The 25,000-nt window shown below is 55.2% G+C and overlaps 1 protein-coding gene across 1 annotated transcript in view; it reads right to left on the reverse strand.

Moving 5' to 3' along the window:
* MAPK8IP2 (mitogen-activated protein kinase 8 interacting protein 2) overlaps nucleotides 1–25,000 on the reverse strand; it is a 46,488-nt gene that overhangs the window by 14,028 nt on the left and 7,460 nt on the right. The window contains exons 2-9 of the mRNA XM_070754597.1: nucleotides 20,065–20,170; nucleotides 18,670–18,906; nucleotides 12,660–12,774; nucleotides 8,701–10,923; nucleotides 7,986–8,061; nucleotides 6,692–6,864; nucleotides 4,455–4,564; nucleotides 2,226–2,345 (exon numbers count right to left, since the gene is read on the reverse strand). Coding sequence (XP_070610698.1) covers nucleotides 2,226–2,345; nucleotides 4,455–4,564; nucleotides 6,692–6,864; nucleotides 7,986–8,061; nucleotides 8,701–10,923; nucleotides 12,660–12,774; nucleotides 18,670–18,906; nucleotides 20,065–20,170 — 3,160 coding nt within the window. The remainder of the gene's footprint in view (nucleotides 1–2,225; nucleotides 2,346–4,454; nucleotides 4,565–6,691; nucleotides 6,865–7,985; nucleotides 8,062–8,700; nucleotides 10,924–12,659; nucleotides 12,775–18,669; nucleotides 18,907–20,064; nucleotides 20,171–25,000) is intronic.

Below are 25,000 nucleotides of genomic sequence, written 5' to 3' on the forward strand. Positions count from 1 at the left end.
CTTCACATGCCCGATAAGCTAACTAACATTTAGCCGTGGCCAAACTGAGACCTGTGACGCCAAACCTTTTTTTCCTCAGGTGCCAAAAGTGCATGTGTGTGCACTACTGCACATATGTATGTGCCAACACCCATAATTCTGTGCCCCCATGTGCAGCCCCCCCCCCTGTGCTGGCCTGTCCCCCTTTGACACGACACCCCCTCCTCTGTTTCCTGATTTCCAGGGGGCCCAGGAGGCTCATTTTTCATCCAGAGTCTTTCCTGGAGCCTGGAGAGGCTGAAAACGCCCTCCCCCGTCCCTCCGGAGGCTGAAAACGCCCTCCCCCGTCCCTCCGGAGGCTGAAAGCGCCCTCCCCCGTCCCTCCGGAGGCTGAAAGCGCCCTCCCCCGTCCCTCCGGAGGCTGAAAACGCCCTCCCCCGTCCCTCCGGAGGCTGAAAGCGCCCTCCCCCGTCCCTCCGGAGGCTGAAAACGCCCTCCCCCGTCCCTCCAGAGGCTGAAAATGCCCTCCCCCGTCCCTCTGGAGGCTGAAAACGCCCTCCCCTGTCCCTCCGGAGGCTGAAAGCGCCCTCCCCGTCCCTCCGGAGGCTGAAAGCGCCCTCCCCCGTCCCTCCGGAGGCTGAAAACGCCCTCCCCCGTCCCTCCGGAGGCTGAAAACGCCCTCCCCCGTCCCTCCGGAGGCTGAAAACGCCCTCCCCCGTCCCTCCGGAGGCTGAAAGCGCCCTCCCCCGTCCCTCCGGAGGCTGAAAACGCCCTCCCCCGTCCCTCCGGAGGCTGAAAATGCCCTCCCCCGTCCCTCTGGAGGCTGAAAACGCCCTCCCCCGTCCCTCCGGAGGCTGAAAGCGCCCTCCCCCGTCCCTCCGGAGGCTGAAAGCGCCCTCCCCCGTCCCTCCGGAGGCTGAAACGCCCTCCCCCGTCCCTCCGGAGGCTGAAAACGCCCTCCCCCGTCCCTCCAGAGGCTGAAAGCGCCCTCCCCCGTCCCTCCGGAGGCTGAAAGCGCCCTCCCCCGTCCCTCCGGAGGCTGAAAGCGCCCTCCCCCGTCCCTCCGGAGGCTGAAAACGCCCTCCCCCGTCCCTCCGGAGGCTGAAAGCGCCCTCCCCCGTCCCTCCGGAGGCTGAAAACGCCCTCCCCCGTCCCTCCGGAGGCTGAAAATGCCCTCCCCCGTCCCTCTGGAGGCTGAAAACGCCCTCCCCCGTCCCTCCGGAGGCTGAAAGCGCCCTCCCCCGTCCCTCCGGAGGCTGAAAGCGCCCTCCCCCGTCCCTCCGGAGGCTGAAAACGCCCTCCCCCGTCCCTCCGGAGGCTGAAAATGCCCTCCCCCGTCCCTCTGGAGGCTGAAAACACCCTCCCCCGTCCCTCCGGAGGCTGAAAGCGCCCTCCCCCGTCCCTCCAGAGGCTGAAAGCGCCCTCCCCCGTCCCTCCGGAGGCTGAAAACGCCCTCCCCCGTCCCTCCGGAGGCTGAAAGCGCCCTCCCCCGTCCCTCCGGAGGCTGAAAACGACCTCCCCCGTCCCTCCGGAGGCTGAAAACGACCTCCCCCGTCCCTCCGGAGGCTGAAAACGACCTCCCCCGTCCCTCCGGAGGCTGAAAACGACCTCCCCCGTCCCTCCGGAGGCTGAAAACGCCCTCTCCCTCCACCCAAGTCAAAAACCAGCTGGCCGGTGCTCACAGGCAGACTGGAGCTGAGCTAGGGCAACTGCTCATGTGCCAGCATGCTTGCCGTAACTTTGCCGTCACAGCCTTAGGCCTCTGATGGCGACCTATGACACACGTACCCAAAGTGCCATGCGGAGCCATATCGCCTGGCACCTGCAGCGTCACCCGTCCCTCTTCCAGATTCCTGCCGTGCATGTGCCCACGACGATCACTGGCCTTTGTAACCAAAAGAGCTGGTCTTCCATTTTCCAGCATGAACATGCGCACCGGCCAGCTGATCGGCATGAGCGCATGCACAACAGTAACTGGAGGTCTCGCCAGCTGGCGCACATGCGGGTGTGCTGGAAACCAGAAGTACATATTCTTGCATGCGCACGCCTCCTGGGCGACCCCTCTTCCTGCTTGCGGCCTAGAGGAGCACACACACTTTTCATGTGCTTTGCTCAAGAAGTGCCCCCTTTCTGGCACTCACTCCCACGCGCGCACAGACGCACTCAGGTGAGCCGAGAGTTTCTGCCAGTGGAAGCCAAGAGTTCGAGTCCTTTCCAATGGCCCCCTCCCCACGGCAGACCCTCACCTCTTCTTCCTGACTGTATTCATTGACGGTCAGAATCAGCTTGATGCCTTGCAGGCTGATTTCCAGGTCACAGGTGGACGGAGGCCTCAGGTGGACGGTCAGCTTCCGGGTGGTAGCAATCTGCCGAGAGGAGCAGAGGAGGGTCAACCCTGGCCGGCCGGACCCTGCATGGGAGACCCTTCCCCGCTGGACTCATGCACGGCCTGCTCTCCTAAGCTGATTTGCTGGGCATGGACCACCTGGGGTTCAGGTGAGGTGATGGGCAGCATTGGGCTGCTAGCCAGTACGGGCCACACTGTGCACCAGTAGTAAAACAGGCGATGCACGCGCAGCTCCAGGTGACCGGCGGGCGGGTGGGCGCATCCTGGGGAGATTTTGGTTTTGTGCATGTTCAGGAAGCAAAATCTCATGTGCAAGACAGAGGGGGAGATTTCGGGAAATTTCTGCTTCCGCTCATGTGCAGGAGCAAAGCATCAAAATCTCATGCGCATGTATATCCCTTGGCAAGAGTTTGTTTCCAGAGCATGTGCAGAAGGAAAATCTCACCAGGACGTGTGCGCGCCCCCACGGGTCACCCAGAGCTGCGCAAGCATCGCACCGATAGCAGCGGTAAGTGGGAGCCCACGCCAGGTGATGGGTCCACAGCGGCCACTCCAGGGCACCTGTGTCAAGCATCGCCCAGGGCTTTCTCTCCCCACATGGGCTCAGCACACAGCCTCCCACACGCCAGCTGGAAGGAGGCGCTCCACTCCACGACTCTCACCATCCAATACTCGAGTCGTGGAATCTTCCGTGGAAATCTGGACAGCAATCAGTCCGAGAAGGTGCCAGCATTGGGATGAGCACAGCGCCAGGAATGGGCCGCCCATCTCTCTTCCCACTGGAGTCCGGTGCAGTCCCTCTGGCTCCTCTGATCTCCCCAGGGGGAACCGGATAAAGCTCAGCCGGATCCATAGGAACCAGGGCGGCTATTGCCAATGCAAAGGTTGGCTGATAATATTAATGGGGGACCGTGTTGTGAGCGCTCCTTGTCCCCCTCTGGTCATGTCAGGTTCTGGGGAGGATGAGCCAGGCCCCTCTGGGTACCCTCGGCCAGGGGGGTTGCCAGCTGAAGCTGAGGGTGAGAGTGAGGGAGAAAGTGACCTGGATGAACCCGAGGGACACCAGAGGTGGCAGATATGTCAATGAGGGACTGGTCCGAGTCAGAGGGCGAAGAAGAGCCACTCTTAGATGTTCGGTGCAGGAGGTTACAAAGCAGACAACAACACTTGTATGGTAAAAGGAAGTTGTTTGTAGTTTTAACTCTAGCGGGTTGCTGACCACTCCCAGCAGGTATATAAGCCAGGCCTTCTGGGTAATTCTGGGTGGAGTTTCAACGTTGCTTTCATGGACCCTGTTAGATCAGGGGTTCCAGAAATGTTCCCCGAAATACCTGATTTCTGTTCTGCAAAACTCAGCTCATAGAAGCTGCCTGCCTGCCTGCCAGAATGTGGTGAGCTGAACTGTATGACTCGCGCCTGGTTTCTCTTGCTGGAATGCAATTAGCCCTGACGCTGGCGACTTTCCCGGAGGCCTATTTGATAACTCTGCAGCTGTGAACACCTATCTCAATGAACTTTCAGAGACTGACCATTGCTTGCGAAAGTGGCTTTTTCATACTTCAAAGCTTCAATCGTGGGTTTTCGCCTTTTGTTTCAATCAAGCCCGGACTAGAACAGAGAGTGCGAACATCCCACGAACTTTGCATCATGTTGTGACCGAACGTCCCTCAGAAGGCGCCCTGGAAGCCTGTCAGCACATCATCCCCTTGAGGGCAGTGCTGCCCAATGGCTAAGCGACTTTGCATATCCGGACAGAAGTTTAGCCACTCGAGTAACCGCTCATACTTAATATAATTTTATTCATCACTCATATTGGTTCTTTTTTAAAAAAAATAATTCAATGTAGTCTCAAAAGTGGTTATGCAAAAGGCAACTGGACTTTCTTGGGGGTTTTTTCTTTGAAGACATTTCACTCCCCACCTGAGAAGATTCTTCAGTTCTGGCTTCAAGCTTCTTTTTCCAAGACAAAAAGAAAGTCCAGTTGCCTTTTGGGGAAAAAACAGACCTTGAGGACAACCGTGATCTGGAGGATGGAATCGCCGTGGAAATTGACAATGTTTTCTATTTTGATACTTAAGGGGCAGTGCAGCCTTGGCTCATGGAGCCCTCCGCCCCCCACGGGACTCACCTTCTGCATGGCCGCACAGAGGATGCCGTTGCCCTGATGGAAGGGCACCTCCACCGAGCCCAGGAACTGGACGTTGAAGTGCTCCACCCAGCAGGGGTTCCGCTTCAGCCCTGCAAGGGACACTCAGGGTCATCTCTGGCCTGGCCTCCTGCAGGGACCCTCCCCCTGCCTCTGGTCCCGCACCCATGGAGAACCATGCCAAAAAGGGGGAGGGGTCTGGAAGAAACCCAGGGACCCCCTCTTGGGGCCATTTTTGCATTAGAAACAGAGAAACATAGAAGACTGACGGCAGAAAAAGACCTCATGATCCATCTAGTCTGCCCTTGTACTATTTCCGGTATTTTATTTTCGGTTGGATCTATGTTTATCCCAGGCATGTTTAAATTCAGTTACTGTGGATTGACCAACCACATTAGCATTTAGACTTATACGAGGGTCGCCCAGAAAGTAATGCACCACATTTTTTTTCTCAGCCTACAGTAATGGTACAAATGCTAAACTTTGGATATACATTATTTGAATTGTCAGGAGTGTGTGTAAATGTTGCGTTTCTTCAGACAGACAGCGTAGCTGCAGCCGTGTTTCGAAATGGCGTCTGTAAGGGATGTACGTTACAAGCCGCGTGTCATCGTTGGATTTCTCACTGTGGAGAAAGAAACTGTTGGGAACATTCACTAACATTTGTGTAGAGTTTAAGGAGAATCGGCAGTTGACAGAAGGATGGTTAGTTGTGGGAGACATTTTGAAGGTGACAAAGAGGTGATTCGCCCAATGCGGAAATGGCTTCGTGACCAGAACAAGGAGTGGGACCGACAGGGCATGCACACCCTTGTGTCTCGCTGGAGGAAGGACATAGAACGGGACAGAGATTGTGTGGAAAAATAGGGAGTGTAGAAGACACATCCTTCTTTCTTGTGTGTAAGTTTCATTGTGTTCAATAAATAATTGTTGAAGAAAGAAAATGTGGTGCATTACTTTCTGGGCGACCCTCGTGTACCGCTTCCTAGCGCTTTTACATCCCTCTCTAAGCGGTTTACAGAGTCCGCCTCTTGCCCCCAACAATCTGGGCCTTCATTTGACCCACCTGGGAAGGACGGGAGGCTGAGTCAACCCCGAGCCAGTGGTGAGATTTGAACTGCTGAACTACAGTTAGCAGTTAGCTGAAGGAGCCTACAGTGCTGCTCTCTAACCACTGCGCCACCCCGGACCTTTTTTCCATCACCTCCATCCCTTGAAGCACCAACTGAAAGGATGGACGTGATCCCCAGGATCCCCCCTGCCGAAGGACCAGTGGGAGGGAGCCCACTAGGAGACATGGCTGACCCTCGGTATCAGCACTGAAGGCAGGAGACCCTCCCATCCCTTAACCCCTTGCGGGTATGACTGGAAAGTCCACTCTAGGGATGGGAGCGGGGGATGGCCAACCTACAAGGCTGTTTGTACTGTGTGTATGACTACTTGGGTTTTACAATATATAACTTAAGCCAGCAATGTATGCTTAAAGGAATTAGCACGCTACTCCTTTAAGAGTTGGTGTTGTTGATAAGAGGAAGTCAGCAGCCTCTCTCTCTCTCTCTCTCTCTCTCTCTCTCTCTCTCTCTCTCTCTCTCTCTCTCTCTCTCTCTCTCTCTCTCTCTCTCTCTCTCTCTCAGCTCTCAGCTCTGGAGCTTTGAGACTCTCCCTGATATCTCTCTGATTCTATGCTGGTTTGTCTATGTGACTATTCCATTGTAAGGACTACTGTGTGTAGTGATAACTATGTGTTTCAATGTTGGTCTGTATATGTATTGAGAATATTGATTGCTGTGTTTGTGAACGACTAGGACTGTAACTGACTACAAAATTTGCCTGGTGTAAATGATGTTCATACTTTTAGTGTATGTGGTCTGGTTATTTGAAGTCCTGCTGATATCTCTGGGATGTTAGCCAGATATCCCCCACCTCCACGTTTCCCTCTGTGCAGGGGCAGCACAGCTTACTCCGTGGCCCCTAACGAAGGCTCTCTTGCCTTCCTGCCTCAACCCCCTCCCCCCTTCTGAGCCTCAGCACCTCCCCACCCCCGCAGAGCTGCTTCCTCCTCTCAGCTACCCAGCAAGAGACCGTGTGCCCAGCGGGCCTTCTGTGCCTCCTTGGGTTGCCGCAACTCTACCAGGCCCACGGTGAGCAGCTCCAGAGGAAGAGAGGCAGGCTCTGGCCCCTTCGCCCGCCCACTCCCCCGGTCACCTGCAGCGCCGTACCTGCCCCGTCCCTGGCCTGGCTCACCACCTCATGGGCATAGAAGGCCGGGAAGATGCCGCGCTCTCCCGTGCGCATGTTGTAGCCCCGGTACCAGTAGTCGTCCTCCTCCAGCTCCACCAGGATGGGGTCGTCCACGTCAAGCTCCAGCTCGTCTTCGTGGCGAGGGATGAACCTGGGAGAGAGAGAGGGCAGCCCCCAGGGGGCCTTTCAGGAGGCGCCTGGCTCCCTTCTGTGGGGCCGGCCTGCCCCCTCCACTCCAGCCATGCACACTAGCACTCCCAAAAGCGCATTTTCCCAAAAGGCCTTTATAGGTTCCCCCCCCCCTGCTGAAAACATTTCACTTCTTCAGTTGTAGCGAAAGAACTAGAACCGAAGAAGCTTCTTGGGTGAGAAGTGAAACGTTTTCAAGGGAAAAAAACCCCCAAAAGTCCAGCTGCCTTTTGGGGGGAAAAGCTCATTTGGGAAAACCATGACCAGGATGCTGGAGAATCCCCATGGACATGGAACACTTGTTAGTACTATGTACATAACTGGTTGGGTTTAGCAATATATAAAACATACCATCAACGTACGCTTAGATGTATTGAAAAACTATTGCTTTAAGAGTTAATGTTACAGATGGCCACAAGAGGGAGCCAGATTCCCCCTCTCTCTGCTATTTCTACTATGTTCTCTCTGCTGTAGTAGAAACTGTGTGTTAAATACTGGTTTATATATTTGTAAGCTAAACAAGTAAGACTTATAGTATTGCATATGTATTGACTGATTTAACTGTCTATGACTAGGACTGTTCTTAACTAAGATATTTGCCAAAGCAAATAATATTTTATACACTTAATGTATCTGACTTATGTTACTGAACCATTACTTGTATCTCTGGACTATCAGCTGGGCATCTGTTCCATCTCCACGTTCCCTTTGTGTATGTAAATCTTTGACAACTCAGAGATCACTCCGCCCACTCCTTAACAACACTGACCCTCCATCCCATTTTGCGTGGAGAATGAAGACCTCTCAAAGGAAAGGTCAAGGGAGACTGGCCCAACCCAGCAGGCAGTTGAAGGTCCCAAACATGGAGGAAAATCACCTGCAGGTGATCCTTGAGGCCTTGCTGTCCTACCTAGGAGGCGGTCAAGGGGGCACCGGCTGCAAGGGCTGAACTTTGGCTCTTTATGGGGCTTCTGCTTTCCATTGTGTGGCTGCACTTGCTGCCCCCCCCCAGAAAAGTCCCTGGCCTGGATCAGTCCAGGAGGAGCCCCCCCAAAACCAGGTGGGTCCCCTCCCACAGCTCACCTGAACACCGCGCGGTGGGTCTGTTCCCTCTCCTCTCCGTTCACCATGCAAGAAAAGAGGCCGAAGGATTCTGTGCCTGGGGGGCAGAGAGGTCGAATCAGAGGAAATGGGGGGAGGAGGGAGAGGGGAGTCTGGCTGCTAAATGGGGGTGGGGGGGGTGGGAGAGACCAGACAGGGCACGGGGAAGGCCACCAATGTCCCGGGAGGACAAAAGCCCATCCGGCAGGTACAGTAGGAGGCAAAATTAAGTTGGAAAAAGCGGGAAAAGTCGGGAGTTACGGGAACGAAGAAAAATACAGGAGGTCCTCGACTTACAACCAAAATCGAGCCCGAGTTTCTGTTGCTAAGTAAGACATTTGTTAAGTGAGTTTTGCCCTGTTTTACAATTTTCCTTGCTTGAAGTGTCATTGCTGCTTGTCAGTTAGTGACAGAGTCAGTTAAATGACTGTGGTTCGGCCTGGACTTTGCTAGTCAGCAGGTCGCAAAAGAGGATCAAATCACCCCACCCCCAATCGGTCATAAGTGGGGGAAACGGTCGTCAGTCCCTTTTTTCAGTGATTTTGTAGCCTTGAACTGTCACTAAACAAATGGTTGTAAGTTGAGGACCAGCTGTCCCTGCAAAGGCACGGAAGGGGCCGACTGCCACAGGGGCCGTTCCAGTCTCCTCAAAAGCCTCCCTCCCCACCCCCACCCCACTTTCCCCCCCGTCACTCACTGGAGGATCGGGAGGTGCTGTTGACGAAGACGTTGAGGAACTTCTTGGAGAAGTGGAGGTCGGCCTCTGGGGAGGAGTCCTCCGAGGAGGAGCTGCGACCATCAGGGGCCACCAGCCCTTCCCCAAAGTCACTGGAGGCGTCCTCCGGGTCAGTGGCGTCACAGGCGCGGAGCAGCTCGCTGTCGTCACTCAGCACAGAGGTGCACCGCCTGAGGCTGACCAGCTCCAGCTGGGTGTTCTCGTCCACCACCAGGGTGTACTTGACCGAGTCATAGGCCAGGGAGTCGTCCAGGATCACCGCGGGTGGAGGGAGGGAGAGCTTCTGGCCAAAAGGGGACTCCTTCAGGCTGCCCAGGCAGGGCACCGCATCCTCCTCAGGGGAATAGGACAGGCTGAAGCAGCGGTTGGTCTTAGCAGTGGAGACGTCCAGATCTTCCTTGGATTCTAACCGGATGTCGTCGATCATGTCATTATCCTCCAAGATGCCCGAGTCCAGGTCCCCATCGATGGCACCCTCCTCCTCCTCCTCCTCCTCTTCCTCTGTAGTCGGGTCAGCCTTGCCGGAGGGCTCCCTGGGAGGGAAGGTTTTGGTGGCCACGGGGTTGCCGCAGCAGCCGGAGTAGGGCCGGCCTGGGAAGACAGGCATGATGACGTCATTGGTGGAGTTGCTCATCAGCAGGTAGGGCCCCGTGCGGCCCACCTGAGGGCCCTTCTGCACCCCAGGCTGGGCCCCCAGTGGCTTCTCCTCCTCGGCCCCCTGCAGTGAGCAGCGCAGCGTCTCCATGTCCACCAGCTCAATGCTCTGCTGGGGGCAGGACTGGGGGTCATTCAGGGCCTCGCTGGGCATCTCCGGCTCCAGGTCAGAGGCTGGAGAAATCGTGTCGGAGAGGGAGTGAGCAACCGGGAAGCATTCGTCGGCGCACTTGATGGGATATGAGCCCTCTGAGATCATTTTGTTCACCAGGTTGCTGAGCAGCCACGGAGAGTCCGAATCTTCGCTCAGGTCAGGTTCTGACTCCGAGTCTGATTCAGAATCATACTCGCTGTTCCCTTCCTCTTCCGCCCCGTCGCGCAGGAGTTGACGCCCCACTGGCAGGTAGAAGGACCGCCGCAGACTTTCCAGACTGTGGTCGGGGTTGATCTCCAGCTCCAGACGGCCCGAAGGAGGCAGCTCGGTCCGGTTGACGGGCACCGAGGGGTCTTCGTAGAACTCCTCTATCTTGAGTGGGGGCAGGTTCTCCTCCACGGGCAACCGTGTGCCCTCCTCTTCCTTCTTGGCGTCCAGCAGGAGGGCATCCTTCAGGCCCATCACGCCTGGGGCGTCCAGGTCCGCCTCCAGGTCCGCCTCGGAGCCCGGGGAACTGGCCTCCTCAATGGAATTGGTGAGGTGGGAGGATCTGCCGCTGCTGCTCTCGCTGCTCACGTCCAGCTCCGTTTCGGAGATGCTGGAGATCATGTTGCTAGCCAAGCGGCTGCCGTTAGACGCGAAGGCTGCCTCGATTTCCCCTTCCACGTCGGAGTCAGAGCTGGGGGAGCTGAGGTCCTCGCAGTGCTGGGTGCACAGGGGGAAGGCTTTGGAGGTCCGGCTGGTGAGATCAGCCTCTATGCCGGGGTCCGAGGACGGAGACGTGGAATCTGAGGAGGCAGAGGGCAGACCTCGCAAAGTGCCCTCTCCTTCGGAGCTCAGTGGGGCCGCCGCTTCTCGTACTGGGCTTGCGTAGGGTTCCACGGACTCTCCGGGCGCATCATCCCTGGGGTGCTTGGTAGGCTCGTTGTGAGAGAGTGGGGCATGGACCCCACCCACAGGGGATCTGTGTCCCGCTTGGTCCCCAGCCAAGCTGGTTCTCTCCTCTTTCTTCTGGGACGCCACCGCATCCCTCTGGAACTGGGCACAGTAGCTCTCCATGGCAGGGGACCTGGGAGGGCTGCGGCTGTGGGGCTGGGAGGCCAAACTGAGGGGCAGAGGGCTGCTCCGATTTCCTGGAGGCTTCCCAGATGCTGCACTGGTCAAGACAGCAGGAGGCTGGAGGCTGGCATCACTGGAGACAACGTTCATGTTATAATCCTCCCCCCCAGGGGGCCCCCTCTGCAGACCCTTGCTATTGCCCTCGGCATCAAAAAGTGGGGGCTTGAAAGAGGCCTGGGACCCAGCTGACCCTTTGCTGCTCTGGACGTCCCTGCAGGGTCCATCCTGGAGGCAGGCGTGCAAGGGAGACGGTCGCTCTGTGGAAGAAAGACAACGGCGGCTCCGTTTAGGCCTTGAAAAACTCGGCCGCCCTTTTACGTTATGATCAAAAGTCTGGAAACTGAACAAAAGTCCAGATCCTATGAGGGTCAATGGGATCTTTCCCCACCCCCACTGGGTTTTTTACCCCAAATAAAGGAATTTGTGAGCGCAATCCAGTGGGAATCTTCAGTCCTTGTTTTTAATCAGCAACACCGGGTGGACAAAAGCCTAACACGCCCTTAATGCAGCTCTGGGCCGCTCCCCCCACAAGATGGCTGGAATGGGGGAGGAAAGGCAGGGGAAGCGGCTGCCCCCACCCCACAATGATCCTAACTCCCCTCTCCTGCTGGCACCCTGCCTCAGTTGGGTCAGTCAACTGGCCCAGTTGCCCTCCATTCTCCCTGTTGGGGAGGGACAGGAGAGGGCGTGGCCATTCAGCTTGAAAACCCCCTGGCATTTTCCAGACCCCACTGCTGCTGGGGGTCCCTCAGGAGAGATGTGAAGACACCAGCAGGGGAATTAGATCAACTAAACCAGGGGGCCGCAACCTTCAATTCTCCAAGAGCCATTTGGCCCCAAAAGAAAACATCGGGAGCCACAAAAACTGACAACTTGACGTCACCCCGTCCTTCCCACCCAGTCACATGACCCTCTAGCCATGCCTACCTAGCCGGCCATTAGACAACCGGTTGTTAAAAAACACTGGGAGCCACAAAACCTTTTGAACCCCCTCTTTCTCCCCTCTCTCTCCCCTCTCTCTGTGTGTGTGTCTCTCTCTCCCACTTTCTCCATCTCTTTCTTTCTCTCTGTATCTCTCTCTCTCCCGTCTCCCTCCTCTGTCTCTGCATCTATTTCTCTCTCTGTCTCTGTGTGTGCAGGCACTTGCTTGAGGAGGGTCTCCCTGTTTGTGCCCACCCTCCCAGCACCCCACCACAGCCGGCCAGGGGATCGTGAAAGAAAAATGAGGGGGGAAGACGAGGGTTGCTCTCGCCGAGACACAGAGATAGAGACAGAGATACACACACACACACAAGGCATTAATTGAAAAATTTCCTCCTCCAGGTGGTGAAAGTTCCCCGTGCATGTTGTAAAGCCACAGCTGGGCACTGTGGGCCTGTCCCCCTTTCTGTCTCCCCCTCCTCCCGGACCCCCTCCCCACCCTGCCAGCCCTCGTGATAGCAAAGCCAGCGTCAGCCACGGCTGGGTGTCCCAGGGCCCAGAGCGGGTGGCACAGCTCCCCAAAGTGACGGAGGCCCATCCAGCACCAACCACGGCTGGGAGAAGTTCCAGCAAGAAGGAGGCGCTTGGAGAATCGGCCCCAGTCGCCTCTCCACCCCCAGACTGTTGCCCTCGTCTCCTCAGGCCAGGCCAGGCGTGGCTGGGAGGGGAGGGCCAGTCAGTGATAGGGTCACCTGACAGGGAGCCACAGAGCCGCATGCAGCTCCGGAGCCACCGGCTGCCGACCCCTGAACTAAACCCAGGCTGGTTGGGAAGGATTTGCTCCTTGTGAGCTGCTTGGTCTTTCCAAGAGGAAAAGGGGTTGAAATCTGTCTTTAAGGTTCAAAATGTTTCTCAGAAACAATCGTGGGGTGTTTATTCCTCTCCCCAGAAGCAGCTGTTCCTGGGGGAGGGGGGTTAAGCCCCCCTATGCAACCAGAATCTGAGCAGCCCACAAGTGAGGCAAATGGAAAGCCCCCCCCCCCGGATCTTTGGGGTCCCTGGAAGACCTCACCTGTGCGGGAGGCCGAGGAGGAGGAAGAGGAGGAGTGCAGCAGGGCCTCCTGCCACGTGGCCCTCTGCAGCGGGGGAGCCGCATTGCAGCCGCTGTTGTTGTTGTTCAGGGAATCCTGGACGTGGAGGAGAAAAAGAACAGAGCGACTGAGCAGGGCAGCTCCTAAGAGGAAAAACCCCCGTTTGCGTCTTGTCAGCTGCCCCCAAGGCCCCCAAGGATCAGAACCAGGGAAGCACCAGAACTGGGACTCCATGGAAGCTGGCGAGGGCACAGGTGCTGCTCTGTGACCTTGGAATCTTGTCCCACAACCCACTGAATATGCGCTAGCCATGTACTGTGGCAGCCAAGAAAGCCGGCCCATTCCTCAATTGCATTAACCGAGGGTACAAGATCAAGGGAGGCACTGACTCCACTTTATATAAGGCCCTAGTAAGACCACACTTTGAATACTGCAGCCAGTTTTGGTCCCCACCACTATAAAACAGAGGTTGAGACTCCAGAAAGAGGGCAGAGAAGAGCAACCAAGTGGATTAGGGGACCGGAGGCTAAAACACCCGACGAACAGTTGCAGGAACTGGGCCTGGCTGGTCTAGGGAAGAGGAGGACCAGGGGAGACAGGGGAGCAGCCTTCCCGTGTTTGAAGGGGGCCACAGAGAAGATTTGGGGGTCAGGCTATTCTCCAAAGCACCCGAAGGCCAGGCAAGGAACAATGATTTTAATATACTGATTTTAATATATTGGGATTTTAGTTTCTAATTTTTTAAATGATTAGATTTGTTGTTGTATTGTTTTTATTGTATCTTGCGAACCACCCTGAGTCTTCGGAGAAGGGCGGCATACAAATCTAATTAATGATGATGATGATGATGATGATGGATGAAAAATGAACAAGGAGAGATTCAACCTGGAAATAAGGAGGGACTTTCTGTCAGGGAGAACAACCAATGGAATCTAGACCTAGTCTAATGGGGTTGGACTAGATGATCTACAAGGGCCCTTCCAACTCTGTTAATCTAATCTAATCTAGAACCTCCTGCGACACTTTTAATGGATGGAATATAATGTCATGCAATAGAATGTCTCCAGCTTAGGTTTTTATCTTTGGGGTGATCTGAACAATATTACAACTGTAGCCTTAGCGTTACTATTATTACACGAGACACAGAGGTCTCCAAATTTGACCGTTTAAGACTCGTGGGCTTATTCTGGGAGCTGAAATCCACGAGTCTTAAAGTTGCCAAATTTGGAGAGACCCCTGTGCTAGAATATTATCTACAGAACGGACATCTTAGCAGGTCACCCAAGATGATGCTTCATCTTTTTCATCTTCTGTTTCTTTGACTGCCTGTTTGATGCAACTCTTGGACGAAGAAGGGACTGACTGACCGAACTGAAGCAGCCGTTGATTTTAAGTGCATTTCCTAAAGTCACCCCTGGCTTGCTCTGTCCCCCCAGGCGGCATCCAGCACAGTTTCTGTGTCTTGGTTTGTCTCACAACTTCCACAATCCATCATCACATTTGGGGACTTAAGTCACGTTGGCATGGCAACTGCCTTGCTTTTACCCCAATTTTACCCTTCCTTTTTTAAATACCGTTTTCATAAAATGGACACTACCGTCTATCCCCACTCAGTGGATCCTCACCAAATCGCTTGCATTTCCTTCTGTTGCAGTTTTGATTCAGCTACAATTATGTGGCCGTCCGGCCCTTATGACTGGGAAGATTGCAAACCTCGAATCCCTTTAATCGGAGGTTTCCTCCTCCTCATTCAATACTGATTTGGGCTGAGAAAGAAGCTGCTGCTTAGTCAGTTGTGTGGCTTTAATTACTGGGTCCTTCTAATAATTCTTTTTCCCTTTCTAAATGCTAGGTCTGCACAAAATACTACGTCTTTGTGAAACAAGGGAAGCGAGGAGAAGAAACGAGCAATTTCCCTGTGGCAAATGTCTATGGAAGGTCCCGGTCATCTGGGTCACGGTGTCACCCAAGCGGTGCTTTTCCAAGAGACAGATCAGTACACCACAAAAGAGACATTGATACTCCAGAAAAAGTTCAGAAGAGAGCAACCAGAATGACAAAGAGGACTAGAAACTAAAACATACGAGGAGAGGTTGCAGGAACTGGGCATGGATAGTCTAGCAAAGAGGAGGTCCAGGAGAGACATGACAGCTGTCTTCCAATACTTGAGGGGCTGCCACAGAGAGGAAGGAGGGGGTCAGGATGTTTTCCCATAAGGGGCATGTATAAGCGCACCATTGTGCCTACCGTCCCTGTCCTTCTGTCCTATTATCTTTTTTATCACTTCTTTGTTATGTTAATACAAACTATAACTCTATACTGGTTTGACAAATACAAGACATTAAATAAATAAATATTTTAGTGGGTCTTCCCATCGGTTCCTGGAGCCTTCTGGCATTATTAGTGACCACAGCTCTGGTCTCACTTTGTCTTCTAGGCAGCAGGTCCTTGTAAAGAGGGCACATCTATGGCACTGTGGACTTCCCACTCCCAGAATTCCTGAGCCAGCCATTCCCCCTCCCCTCAGGATGCCAGTTCAGCAAGACCACTAGAAATGTGTTATTAATATGTGATGCTTCTCCCAGGTAAACCATGGCCAGTTTTACAGATTCCCCCCTTCAGGTTGTTGTGATCAACCTGGACTCCTTGCAGCTGAACCAGCCTCCTAACTGCTGAGAGAGAGGGAGGGAGGGGGTCAGCCCCCACTCGGTCAGCAATCTCCCCCCAGGAAGGCTTAGCCTGGAAACAGAGCTTCAGTCGGAAAACAGCTGAAAGTTAACATATCAGCAGATTAGAAGCCCCGAAGGGGGAGCCTTAATCTCTTGGGGGGGGGAGGGATTAGTGATGGGCCTGTGACATAAACAGGGAAAGAATGGCTCAAAAATCCCGCAGGAGCTTAAGCAGCCACAAGGTCAGGGGAGACGGGGCAGCTGGGAAGGAGACACAGAGGAGCGTTTCCAGGGACCCCGAAGGACCCCACAGTGAAGAGACTCAGGGCTGCATTGAAAAACGAAGAGGGGCCACTTGGGGTAGAGACAGCAGGGGGATGTAATAATAACAACAGAGTTGGAAGGGACCTTGGAGGCCTTCTAGTCCAACCCCCTGCTTAGGCACATACAGTGCCATACAGTTTACTGGATCCGTGTCTGTTTACTGGATCCGTGTCCCTCCTGGTTGGTTTCAGCCAGCAGGGAGGTGACACGGAGCTGGGCCCAGGAGATTACCAACGCTTCCTTGGGGAGGGGAGTTTTTCCATCACTCTATAAAGAAGCGCTTGTGCGCCCCCTCCTCAAGAAGCCCTCCCTGGACCCAGCCGTACTTAACAACTATCGTCCAGTCTCCAACCTTCCCTTTATGGGGAAGGTTGTCGAGAAGGTGGTGGCACTCCAGCTCCAGCGGTCCTTGGAAGAAGCCGATTATCTAGGTCCCCAGCAGTCGGGTTTCAGGGCCGGTTACAGCACGGAAACCGCTTTGGTCGCGTTGATGGATGATCTCTGGCGGGCCCGGGACAGGGGTTTATCCTCTGTCCTGGTGCTCCTTGACCTCTCAGCGGCTTTCGATACCATCGACCATGGTATCCTTCTGCACCGGCTGGAGGGGTTGGGAGTGGGAGGCACTGTCCTTCAGTGGTTCTCCTCCTACCTCTCTGGCCGGTCGCAGTCGGTGTTAGTGGGGGGCCAGAGGTCGACTCCTAGGTTTCTCCCTTGTGGGGTGCCTCAGGGGTCGGTCCTCTCCCCCCTGCTATTCAACATCTACATGAAACCGCTGGGCGAGATCATCCAAGGACATGGGGTGAGGTATCATCAATATGCGGATGATACCCAGCTTTACATCTCCACCCCATGCCCAGTCAACGAAGCGGTGGAAGTGATGTGCCGGTGCCTGGAGGCTGTTGGGGCCTGGATGGGTGTCAACAGACTCAAGCTCAACCCGGATAAGACGGAGTGGCTGTGGGTTCTGCCTCCCAAGGACAATCCCATCTGTCCGTCCATCACCCTGGGGGGGGAATTATTGCCCCCCTCAGAGAGGGTCCGCAACTTGGGCGTCCTCCTCGATCCACAGCTCACATTAGAACAACATCTTTCAGCTGTGGCGAGGGGGGCGTTTGCCCAGGTTCGCCTGGTGCACCAGTTGCGGCCCTATCTGGACCGGGACTCATTGCTCACAGTCACTCATGCCCTCATCACCTCGAGGTTCGACTACTGTAATGCTCTCTACATGGGGCTACCTTTGAAAAGTGTTCGGAAACTTCAGATCGTGCAAAATGCAGCTGCGAGAGCAGTCATGGGCCTACCTAGGTATGCCCATGTTTCACCATCACTCCGCAGTCTGCATTGGTTGCCGATCAATTTCCGGTCACAATTCAAAGTGTTGGTTATGACCTTTAAAGCCCTTCATGGCATCGGACCAGAATATCTCCGAGACCGCCTCCTGCCGCACGAATCCCAGCGACCGATTAGGTCCCACAGAGTGGGCCTTCTCCGGGTCCCGTCAACTAAACAATGTCGGTTGGCGGGCCCCAGGGGAAGAGCCTTCTCTGTGGCGGCCCCGGCCCTCTGGAACCAACTCCCCCCGGAGATTAGAACTGCCCCTACTCTTCCTGCCTTCCGTAAACTTCTTAAAACCCACCTTTGCCGTCAGGCATGGGGGAACTGAAACATCTCCCCCTGGGCACGTTTAATTTATGCATGGTATGTCTGTGTGTGTGACTGTTAGCATATGGGGTTTTTTAAATATTTAAATATTTTAAATTTGTCTGATTGCTTATGATTTGTTTTTACATGTTGTGAGCCGCCCCGAGTCTTCGGAGAGGGGCGGCATACAAATCTAAGTAAAACAATAAAACAAACAATAAAACAAGTTCTCTGCTTTTTTTGAAGGCTTTGCATGGCTTTCAGTCACCCAACCAAACGACTTTTATTCTTTTTTATCATTTGTCACTTAGAGGGAGTGGGCGGTCATATCATCTTCTAAATTTATTTATTTATTTATTTGACTTCTATGCCACCCAATCCCAAAGGACTCAGGCCGGTCGATCTGTGCAAGATTATCCATGCTTCGGATGCACACAGGAGTTTTGGCAATCAGTTGGCACCTATTTGTATGGCTAATGTGGTCACCTGTGGCCCCTGGGGGACCCCAAATTGGCATATATCTGGCTGCAAATGCAGGCCTGCTTCTCTAAATTTAAGAACGGCTCTCTAACCCTTACAAATAGTCCTGAGGGGGTGGAGGCAGAAATGAGTATGTCGTCGAAATATGGCACCACTCCATGCATCCCATGTCGGGAGGCAGTGCTAACGCCAAACTGGTGCCTGGTGCATTTTAAAGCTCCCCAGTAAGTAACAACAGTCTGAGTTCAGGCAGTCGGTTCATCCACCGGGAGCTGCTGGTAAGCTTGTGCCAGGTCCAGGTTGGCGAAAACAGACCCCTGGACCAAAGAGTGTAGGGGGTGTTACACTACCGGGGCAGGAGAAGGATTGGACTGAATGGCTTTATTCAAAGTAGCTTTATAATTGGCACAAATTCTCACTTGGCCACCTGGTTTGAGGGGAATGAATGTGGAAACTGCCTGGCTGCGGCCTTTGGGGTTGTTAAAGCCGAGTGACCGCTAACTCCAGGCAGTTTCCAGGTTCAACCATCACAAACGTGAGTCTGTTGCATAAGCATCCCAATTTTGATCCTGTGAGCAACAGGGATGCGGCAATGGTCATTAAGTGTGAAAACTGGCCCTCAGTCACCTTTTCAGCACCGTTGTAACTTTGGTCACTAAACAACTATGGTTAACTTGAGAACTCCCTGGATAGGAGCCCTTTGACTTCCCACCCCACGCTCCGTGCCAGATGGGCCTTTCCAGCTCCTGCGTGAAATTGATGGGTCTGCAGTGACCCAGCTGCCCCACCCCCGTGCATTTTTCTTCCTCCCCTGCATGCTCCCCCAGTCTTAGTCCCCCTCCCCTTGACTGCACCCCTCCCCAGTTCAAAGCCTCACCTGGGTGCTTGTGACGGTCAAATTGAGGGTGGTGGGATGAAGCTTCCGAAGGTCCTCCGGGGTGGGCGAAGGGATCAGCGACCCTGCAGGGGAGGGGGGCGTCTCTTCCAGCCCCTCCTCCTCTTCCTCCTCCTCCTCCTCTTCTTCATTGTCATCAATCATCTCAAACTCCTGGAAATCTTCCTGGAAGGTGCAGGTGGGGTGGGGCTGCTCCCCCCTGCCCAGCCCCAGGCAGTCCTGGAGGGAAGCAAAGGAAGGTCGTGGCCGTTGCAGGTGGGGGGGACAAATGGCCCACCCAGCCAGGCCGCCTGTAAAGCCGGTGCAGAAGTGGTTGATAAATCATGAGGGGGCAGATGCAGCCACAAAGCCTTCTCTCAAGGGGCTCAAGGTCATCCCATGCCCACCCACCTGGGCGGAAGCGGGAGGCGGACTTCCCATGCTGGCACTATCTGAGTGGGCAACGTGACAGGTTGGTGGGTTGGGGACAAGGGAACTTCCAACTGGGTGTCCCAGTATAGGTGCCACGATACATAGGTTGGAACTTTGCAATAAACGGGGACTTTGAGGAGCACTATGACTCGGACACTGATTTCGCTCGGATGTTCCCTGGAACCTTGACACCACGGGCAGCTCTGGACTCAAAGGTTTTGCAGGAAATCTCTCAACTGGGCTGGGGGAGGGGCTCTCTCAGGAAAGTTGACTGGCAGCATTTATTCACATCCTTCCATGCCTGGGGGAGTGGGAGAGTTGGGGGGCGAGGGGAGAAGAGAGGGCAGGGGGGAAGGGGAGCCAGCCCCTTTGAAGGCAAGCAGGCTTGTCTGTCTCACCCCCAAAGGGGCCTGGGGGGACAGTAGAGTTGGCCACCGGTCTTTTCCAAGGATCCCCAAATCACAAAGAGAAAGAGAGATCTGGATTGGCAGGGAGGGAATTTATGTTCCTGGGGGGCTCCCAGGGGTCTTTAAGGAGGGTTTTCATTGTGGGGGGGCGCTTGGCTCAATGGCCTGGAGAGCCGGATCCATCCAGAGCTCCTTCAGCCTCCTGGCTGGGTCACTTCCCTGCCTCCCCTGGGGCCAATTTGGGTGGGGGGTTCCTGTATTGAGCCTCCATTCCCTTTCCCTTGTTGCTGCTGTGAGCCAAACATCTGGTGCAGCCGAGCAGCACACAAGGGTCCAGTTCAGGCCAGGCTCCCCCCACCCCACCCCAGCTGCCCCCCTCCCCGAGTGGGGGTCTCCCGGGAGGGTGGATGGCTCCTGCAAGCAAACCAGCCGACTCTCCATCCAGGGGGAGGTCCTGGAGCCAGCAGCAAAGGTCGGGCAAGGTGAACTGTGGGATCCCCCTCCCCTGGTGTAAAAGGACCCCCCTTGTCAGCCCCTCCCACCCACCACCTTCTCCCACCTTCTCGTTGTGGTCCGAGTCATAATTGAGGCCGATGCCGCAGTCATCTGTGATCTCGGACAGGTCCTCGTCATCAAACTCTTCCAGGCTGATGTCCTGGGAGGGTCTGCAAGAGGAGACCCCCCTGTGAGGGCTGGAAACTCCCTCCCTCCCTCTCTCCTCCCTCACCTGCCAGGGGACCTGCTGGGCCTGGAAAAACAGGCCGCCCCTCGCTCCCTTCCTGGCAATTAGCCTTAATTGCCACAGCTGAGCCGGTGGTGGCTAGGGAGGGGGAGCCCCCTCACACCCTCCTGGGGGGGGCGCCTCAGAGCCTCTTTGGCTGGAGCAGAAACCCCACCCCCTCCCCGGGCCTCTGCTGACCTTGGAGGCTCCCTGGAGGCCCCCCCTGTTTCCTGCCCTGCCCATCACGTGAAGGCTGGAGGGGAAGCCAAAGGTGCCCCCCCACGCCACCTGGGGGGAGCCCACCTGGGCGGAGAGGCTGGTCCAGCCGTGGAAGAGTTAAGCCAGCCCGTGAGAACACGGTTGCTATGGAAACCATCCTTGGAAAGCCAGAAATGACGCCCTAATCTGTGCAGCTCTAATCATGGAGCCAAGATGGGGAGGCAGGAGGGCTGCAGCAAAAGTCTGTCGTCCTGTCCCTCCCCCAGTGTGGCTGGAGGGGGCCAGAGCCCCAGGGAGGGGTCCATGGGAGGCCTTCAAGAGGGCTACTTTATGGTCTTCCATGCTGGCCAACACAGGACCCTCACTCCGCAAAAGAACTTGCAATACTCATAGCCAATGACCCAAGTGCCAAATCCCCCTGCAACAACATTGCCCCAAAGGCTTCAAGAGTTGTTCACCTGATCCTAAGTATCTTCTTCTCCGCCAATCTCACACTGCTAACCAGAGCATGCAAAACCTTTGCCAGACCAATCCTTGAATACAGTTGATCTGTCTGGGACGCACACTGCATTTGGGACGTCAACACTCTAGAAAAGGTCCAGAGACCCTTTACGAGAAGAGCCCTCCCCTCCTCCACTCGCAGGAGAATCCCCTACGCAGCTACACTCACAATCCTCAGTTTAGAAAGCTTAGAACTACGTTGCCTTTAACAGGACCTAAGCACAGCCCATAAAATCATCTGCTACAACGTCCTTCCTGTCAACGACTACTTCAGCTTCAACCACAGCAACACACGAGCACACAACAGATCCAAACTCAAAGCAAACCACTCCAAACTCAACTGCAGGAAATACGACTTTAGTAACCGAGTAGTTGATGCCTGGAACTCACTACCAGACTCTGTAGTATCATCCCCTAACCCCCAAGACTTTACTCTTAGACTCTCCACTCTTGACCTCTCCTGATTCCTCAGAGGTCAGTGTGGGGCCTGCATAAGTGCCTTCCGTCCCCTGTCCTAAGGTTTCTCTCTTACTAGCATCATGTATATAAATATTATTGTATCTTTGTATACCACCAATACATACATGACAAAACAATGAAATAAGTAAAATCAAATGCAGAGACCGGACGGGTCAGTTGGGCCTCCTGGGGAAACGCTTCTTTCTTGAGAGACTGAGGACCCCTGGGGTGCCCAACGTGCTCGGAGACCCCACAAGGGCCACCCACCCGCAGTTTGGAGGGTCTTGAGAAGCTGCCGTTGCCATTCCCCAGGGAGACCCCAGGCTCAACCCAGAGCAGGGCCTCCCGGGGGCTGAAGGCCTGAGCCCCTCCCCCAGCCCTGATGGAAGCCAAGGATGGGTTGGGGCCAGTTTGTGAGCCCACCTGGGAAGGCATCTTGCCCACAAGCCCACCTGTCACGGGCCCCCCTCTGGGCACCTGGCCTTCTAATTTAATTTAATTCATTAAATGTATAAGCTGCCCAACTCCTTCTGGACGCTGGGTGGGGCACCACAGACAAACATAATATAAACAGTTAAAACCCCAAAACAAAAGAGTCCATCCTCTTCTTGGCCGGAGCTGGGTGGCCATGCTGAAGGGCCATTTTCCATTGGGGTTCATGATGGCCCCCTCCCTCCACAGGTGGGGAGACCCCCGCCTCCATCCAGAGCTCTGCTGGACTCTCAGGGTGGTCAGTAACACACCAGTCCCCCCCATCCCACCATAGAAACATAGATTGTCTTCTTTCGTTCTGCTTGGGCTGCTCTGGCCAGTCACACCATAGTCCATAGCTCAATTTTGACTGGCACACTGAGGTGGGCAAGAGTGGCCATTTGCCCAAAGCCTGCTGCCCAAATGAAGGCCAGAGCGGCCCCTCTTTCTCCTCTCCTGCCCAGCTGGGGCCTTTTCTCCTTCCTCTCTCTTCCCAGCCCTCCCCCCCTCCCAGGAGCCCCCCCCCAACCCCCATCCTAGCCAAACCTTGGGATTTCGGTATTCCTGTATTGGATTCAACTCCCATGCCACCCAATCCCAATGGGACTCGGGGCGGCTCACAACAATGCGAAAATATAATACACTAGTGAAAATACGCCAAATATTATTGCGTATCATCCGCGTATGCAGAAGCAGGGTGAGGTCACCGCTCTTACCAGCAATTAACGCTTCCCCCGCTTGTGCCTCTTCTGTTGCCATCATTTTCCCAGGCCCCGCCCTTCACACACAACACTTGATAGGATTGGCAGGTGTGCAGAGGCCTCTGGGTCATCCCCGCCAAGGTGGCCCAGTGGTTAGAGCGCAGCCCTGCAGGCTCCTTCGGCTCTCTGCCAGCTGTAGTTCAGCAGTTTGAATCTCACCACCGGCTCCAGGTGGACTCAGCAATGAGATCCTGGCCATGTTCTTAAATGGGTCACTCACTCGGACTGCAGCCGCCCTGGGCTGGATGTGAAGTACAGGAAGCTGGATGGGCACATTAAGGGCCGGATATAACCTGGCAGAGTGGCTGGGCCCCCAACTGCCTCCTCTATGGTCCTGCCAAGCAGCCCATCCTGGAAACGGGGGGGTGGGGGAGGCGCCCAGCCCCTGAGACACCAGCCGGGCGTGGGTGGTTCTCCTGCTGCCCCTTTCACGAGGCTGGCCGGGCCCTGGAACCACTTAAAATGAAAGGCCTCCTTTGCCAAGCGGAGTGACCTTCCCGAAGGTTCCACGGATGAGGAAATGAGGTCCTTGAAGCCTCGCCAGATCCCAAGAGGGGGAGATCTAGCCAGCTGCAAAGAGAGGCACGAGTGGCCATGGGCAGAGGACCCGCAGCAGCGCAGCCGAGGGAGGGGCATTCTGGGGAATTCAGGGGAAGGGCTCGGGCTCTTCTGCGGCCAGATGGACGTTCCGGGAGACTCGGAAAGGACCTCGGAGACCGTCTAGCAGCCCAACTTCCTGCCAGGGCTGTCCAGCCTTGGAACTTGAAGACTTGTGCACCTCAACTCAACTGGCTGGGGAATTCTGGGAGTTGAGGGCCACAAGTCTTCAAGTTCTCTATTCCACCCCAGACAAGCTGCTGTCCAGCCTCTTCTTAAAAACCTCAACCAACTAAATATGGTCCAACAACAAGCAGCAGTAGCCAAAAAGGCCACTACAATCCTGAGTTGCATTAACAGAGGGATACAATCTAGGACGAGGGGGTACTAATGCTACTCTATAAAGCCTTAATTGGACCACAACTAGAGTCCTGCATTCAGTTTTGGCCACCAGACTAGAAAAGGGACATTGGAACTCTAGACAAAGGGCAGAAGAGATCAACCAGGAGGATCAGGGGACAGAACACTAAAACATACAAAGAGCGGTTGCAGCAGGAACTGGGCATAGGAGACAGGATCGCAGCCTTCCAATACTTGAGGGGCTGCCCCAGAGAGGAGGAAGGGGGCCAGGCTGTTTTCCAAAGCACCAGAAGGACAGACAAGGAGCAACGGATGGAAGCTGACCAAGGAGAGATTCAACCTGGAAACAAGGAGGAACTTTCTGACGGTGAGAGCGGTCAACCAGTGGAACAGAAGTTGCCTGCTTGAGATTTTCAAGGGGAGACTGGACGGCCATTTGTCCAGGGTGGTGTAGGGACTCCTGCTGAAGCTAGATGAACTAGATGGCCTACAAGGTCCCTTGCAACTCTAAACAAACAAACACACTTTAAGGCGTGTGGCCTACGCTCCCAGAATTCCCCAGCCCCCCGTACCATGTTGGGAGAGCTGTGGAGTTGAGCCAGGCAGACCGGGACTCAAGAGTTCTTGGAAGGCCCCTCTGGGGACCCCTGTGCCTCAGCCCAGCTGGACTTCCATGGGGCTTCAACCAAGGTCAGCACAGCCGCCCTGCCACAGAGGGGAGGGGAAGACTAAGCAGGCCGGAGGTTCCCTTGTGGGCCCAATCCCCACTCCTGACTCTGGGTGGATCCCCCCCTCCCCCACCCCTATTTTCTTAGCCTGCAGTACGTGATCCGAGAGCCGGTCCTTTCCAGCCCTCGTGATCTGAATATGTGATCAGCTTTCACCATTTTACTCCTTTCCCGTTCGCTCGCTCGCTCATTCGCTCGCTCCTTTCCATCATCCCATTAATGTTTCATTTTCAAACAAGGCTCCGAGAGGATGGAGAGATAATGGACTGCGAGGCCACTGCAGCCCTTTTAAGGGGCCGTAGAGGAGGGAGGGGAGGACGGGCGGCTGAGCAAGGCCCCCATTCAGAGCAGCCCCCTCCCTTGGTTCTTTGGGGTGTCAGGTGTCCTCGGGGTGCCTGCTTCCTGTCCTGGCCTCCCTGAAGAGCCAGCCAGAGGGCCCCCCCCCCGACATGCACCCGATTCCTCAGCAACTCTCACCACGGGGAAGCCCAACCGGTGCACGGACTTTCGGCCAGTGGCCATCAAGCTTTACGCAGTTGCTTAGGCCCAAAAGCCCCAAAGAACTGGCCACGGCTGCAGTTTTATTTGCTGAAACAGGCCTCCCTTGGCAGTGGCCCCAAAAGGTCCAGGTCAACCGACCCATCGCAGGCACCGAGTTGGTGGTGAGCATTGGAGAGG

The sequence above is a fragment of the Erythrolamprus reginae genome, chromosome 6 (assembly GCF_031021105.1).
Source record: "Erythrolamprus reginae isolate rEryReg1 chromosome 6, rEryReg1.hap1, whole genome shotgun sequence".
Taxonomy (NCBI): Eukaryota; Metazoa; Chordata; class Lepidosauria; order Squamata; family Dipsadidae; genus Erythrolamprus; species Erythrolamprus reginae.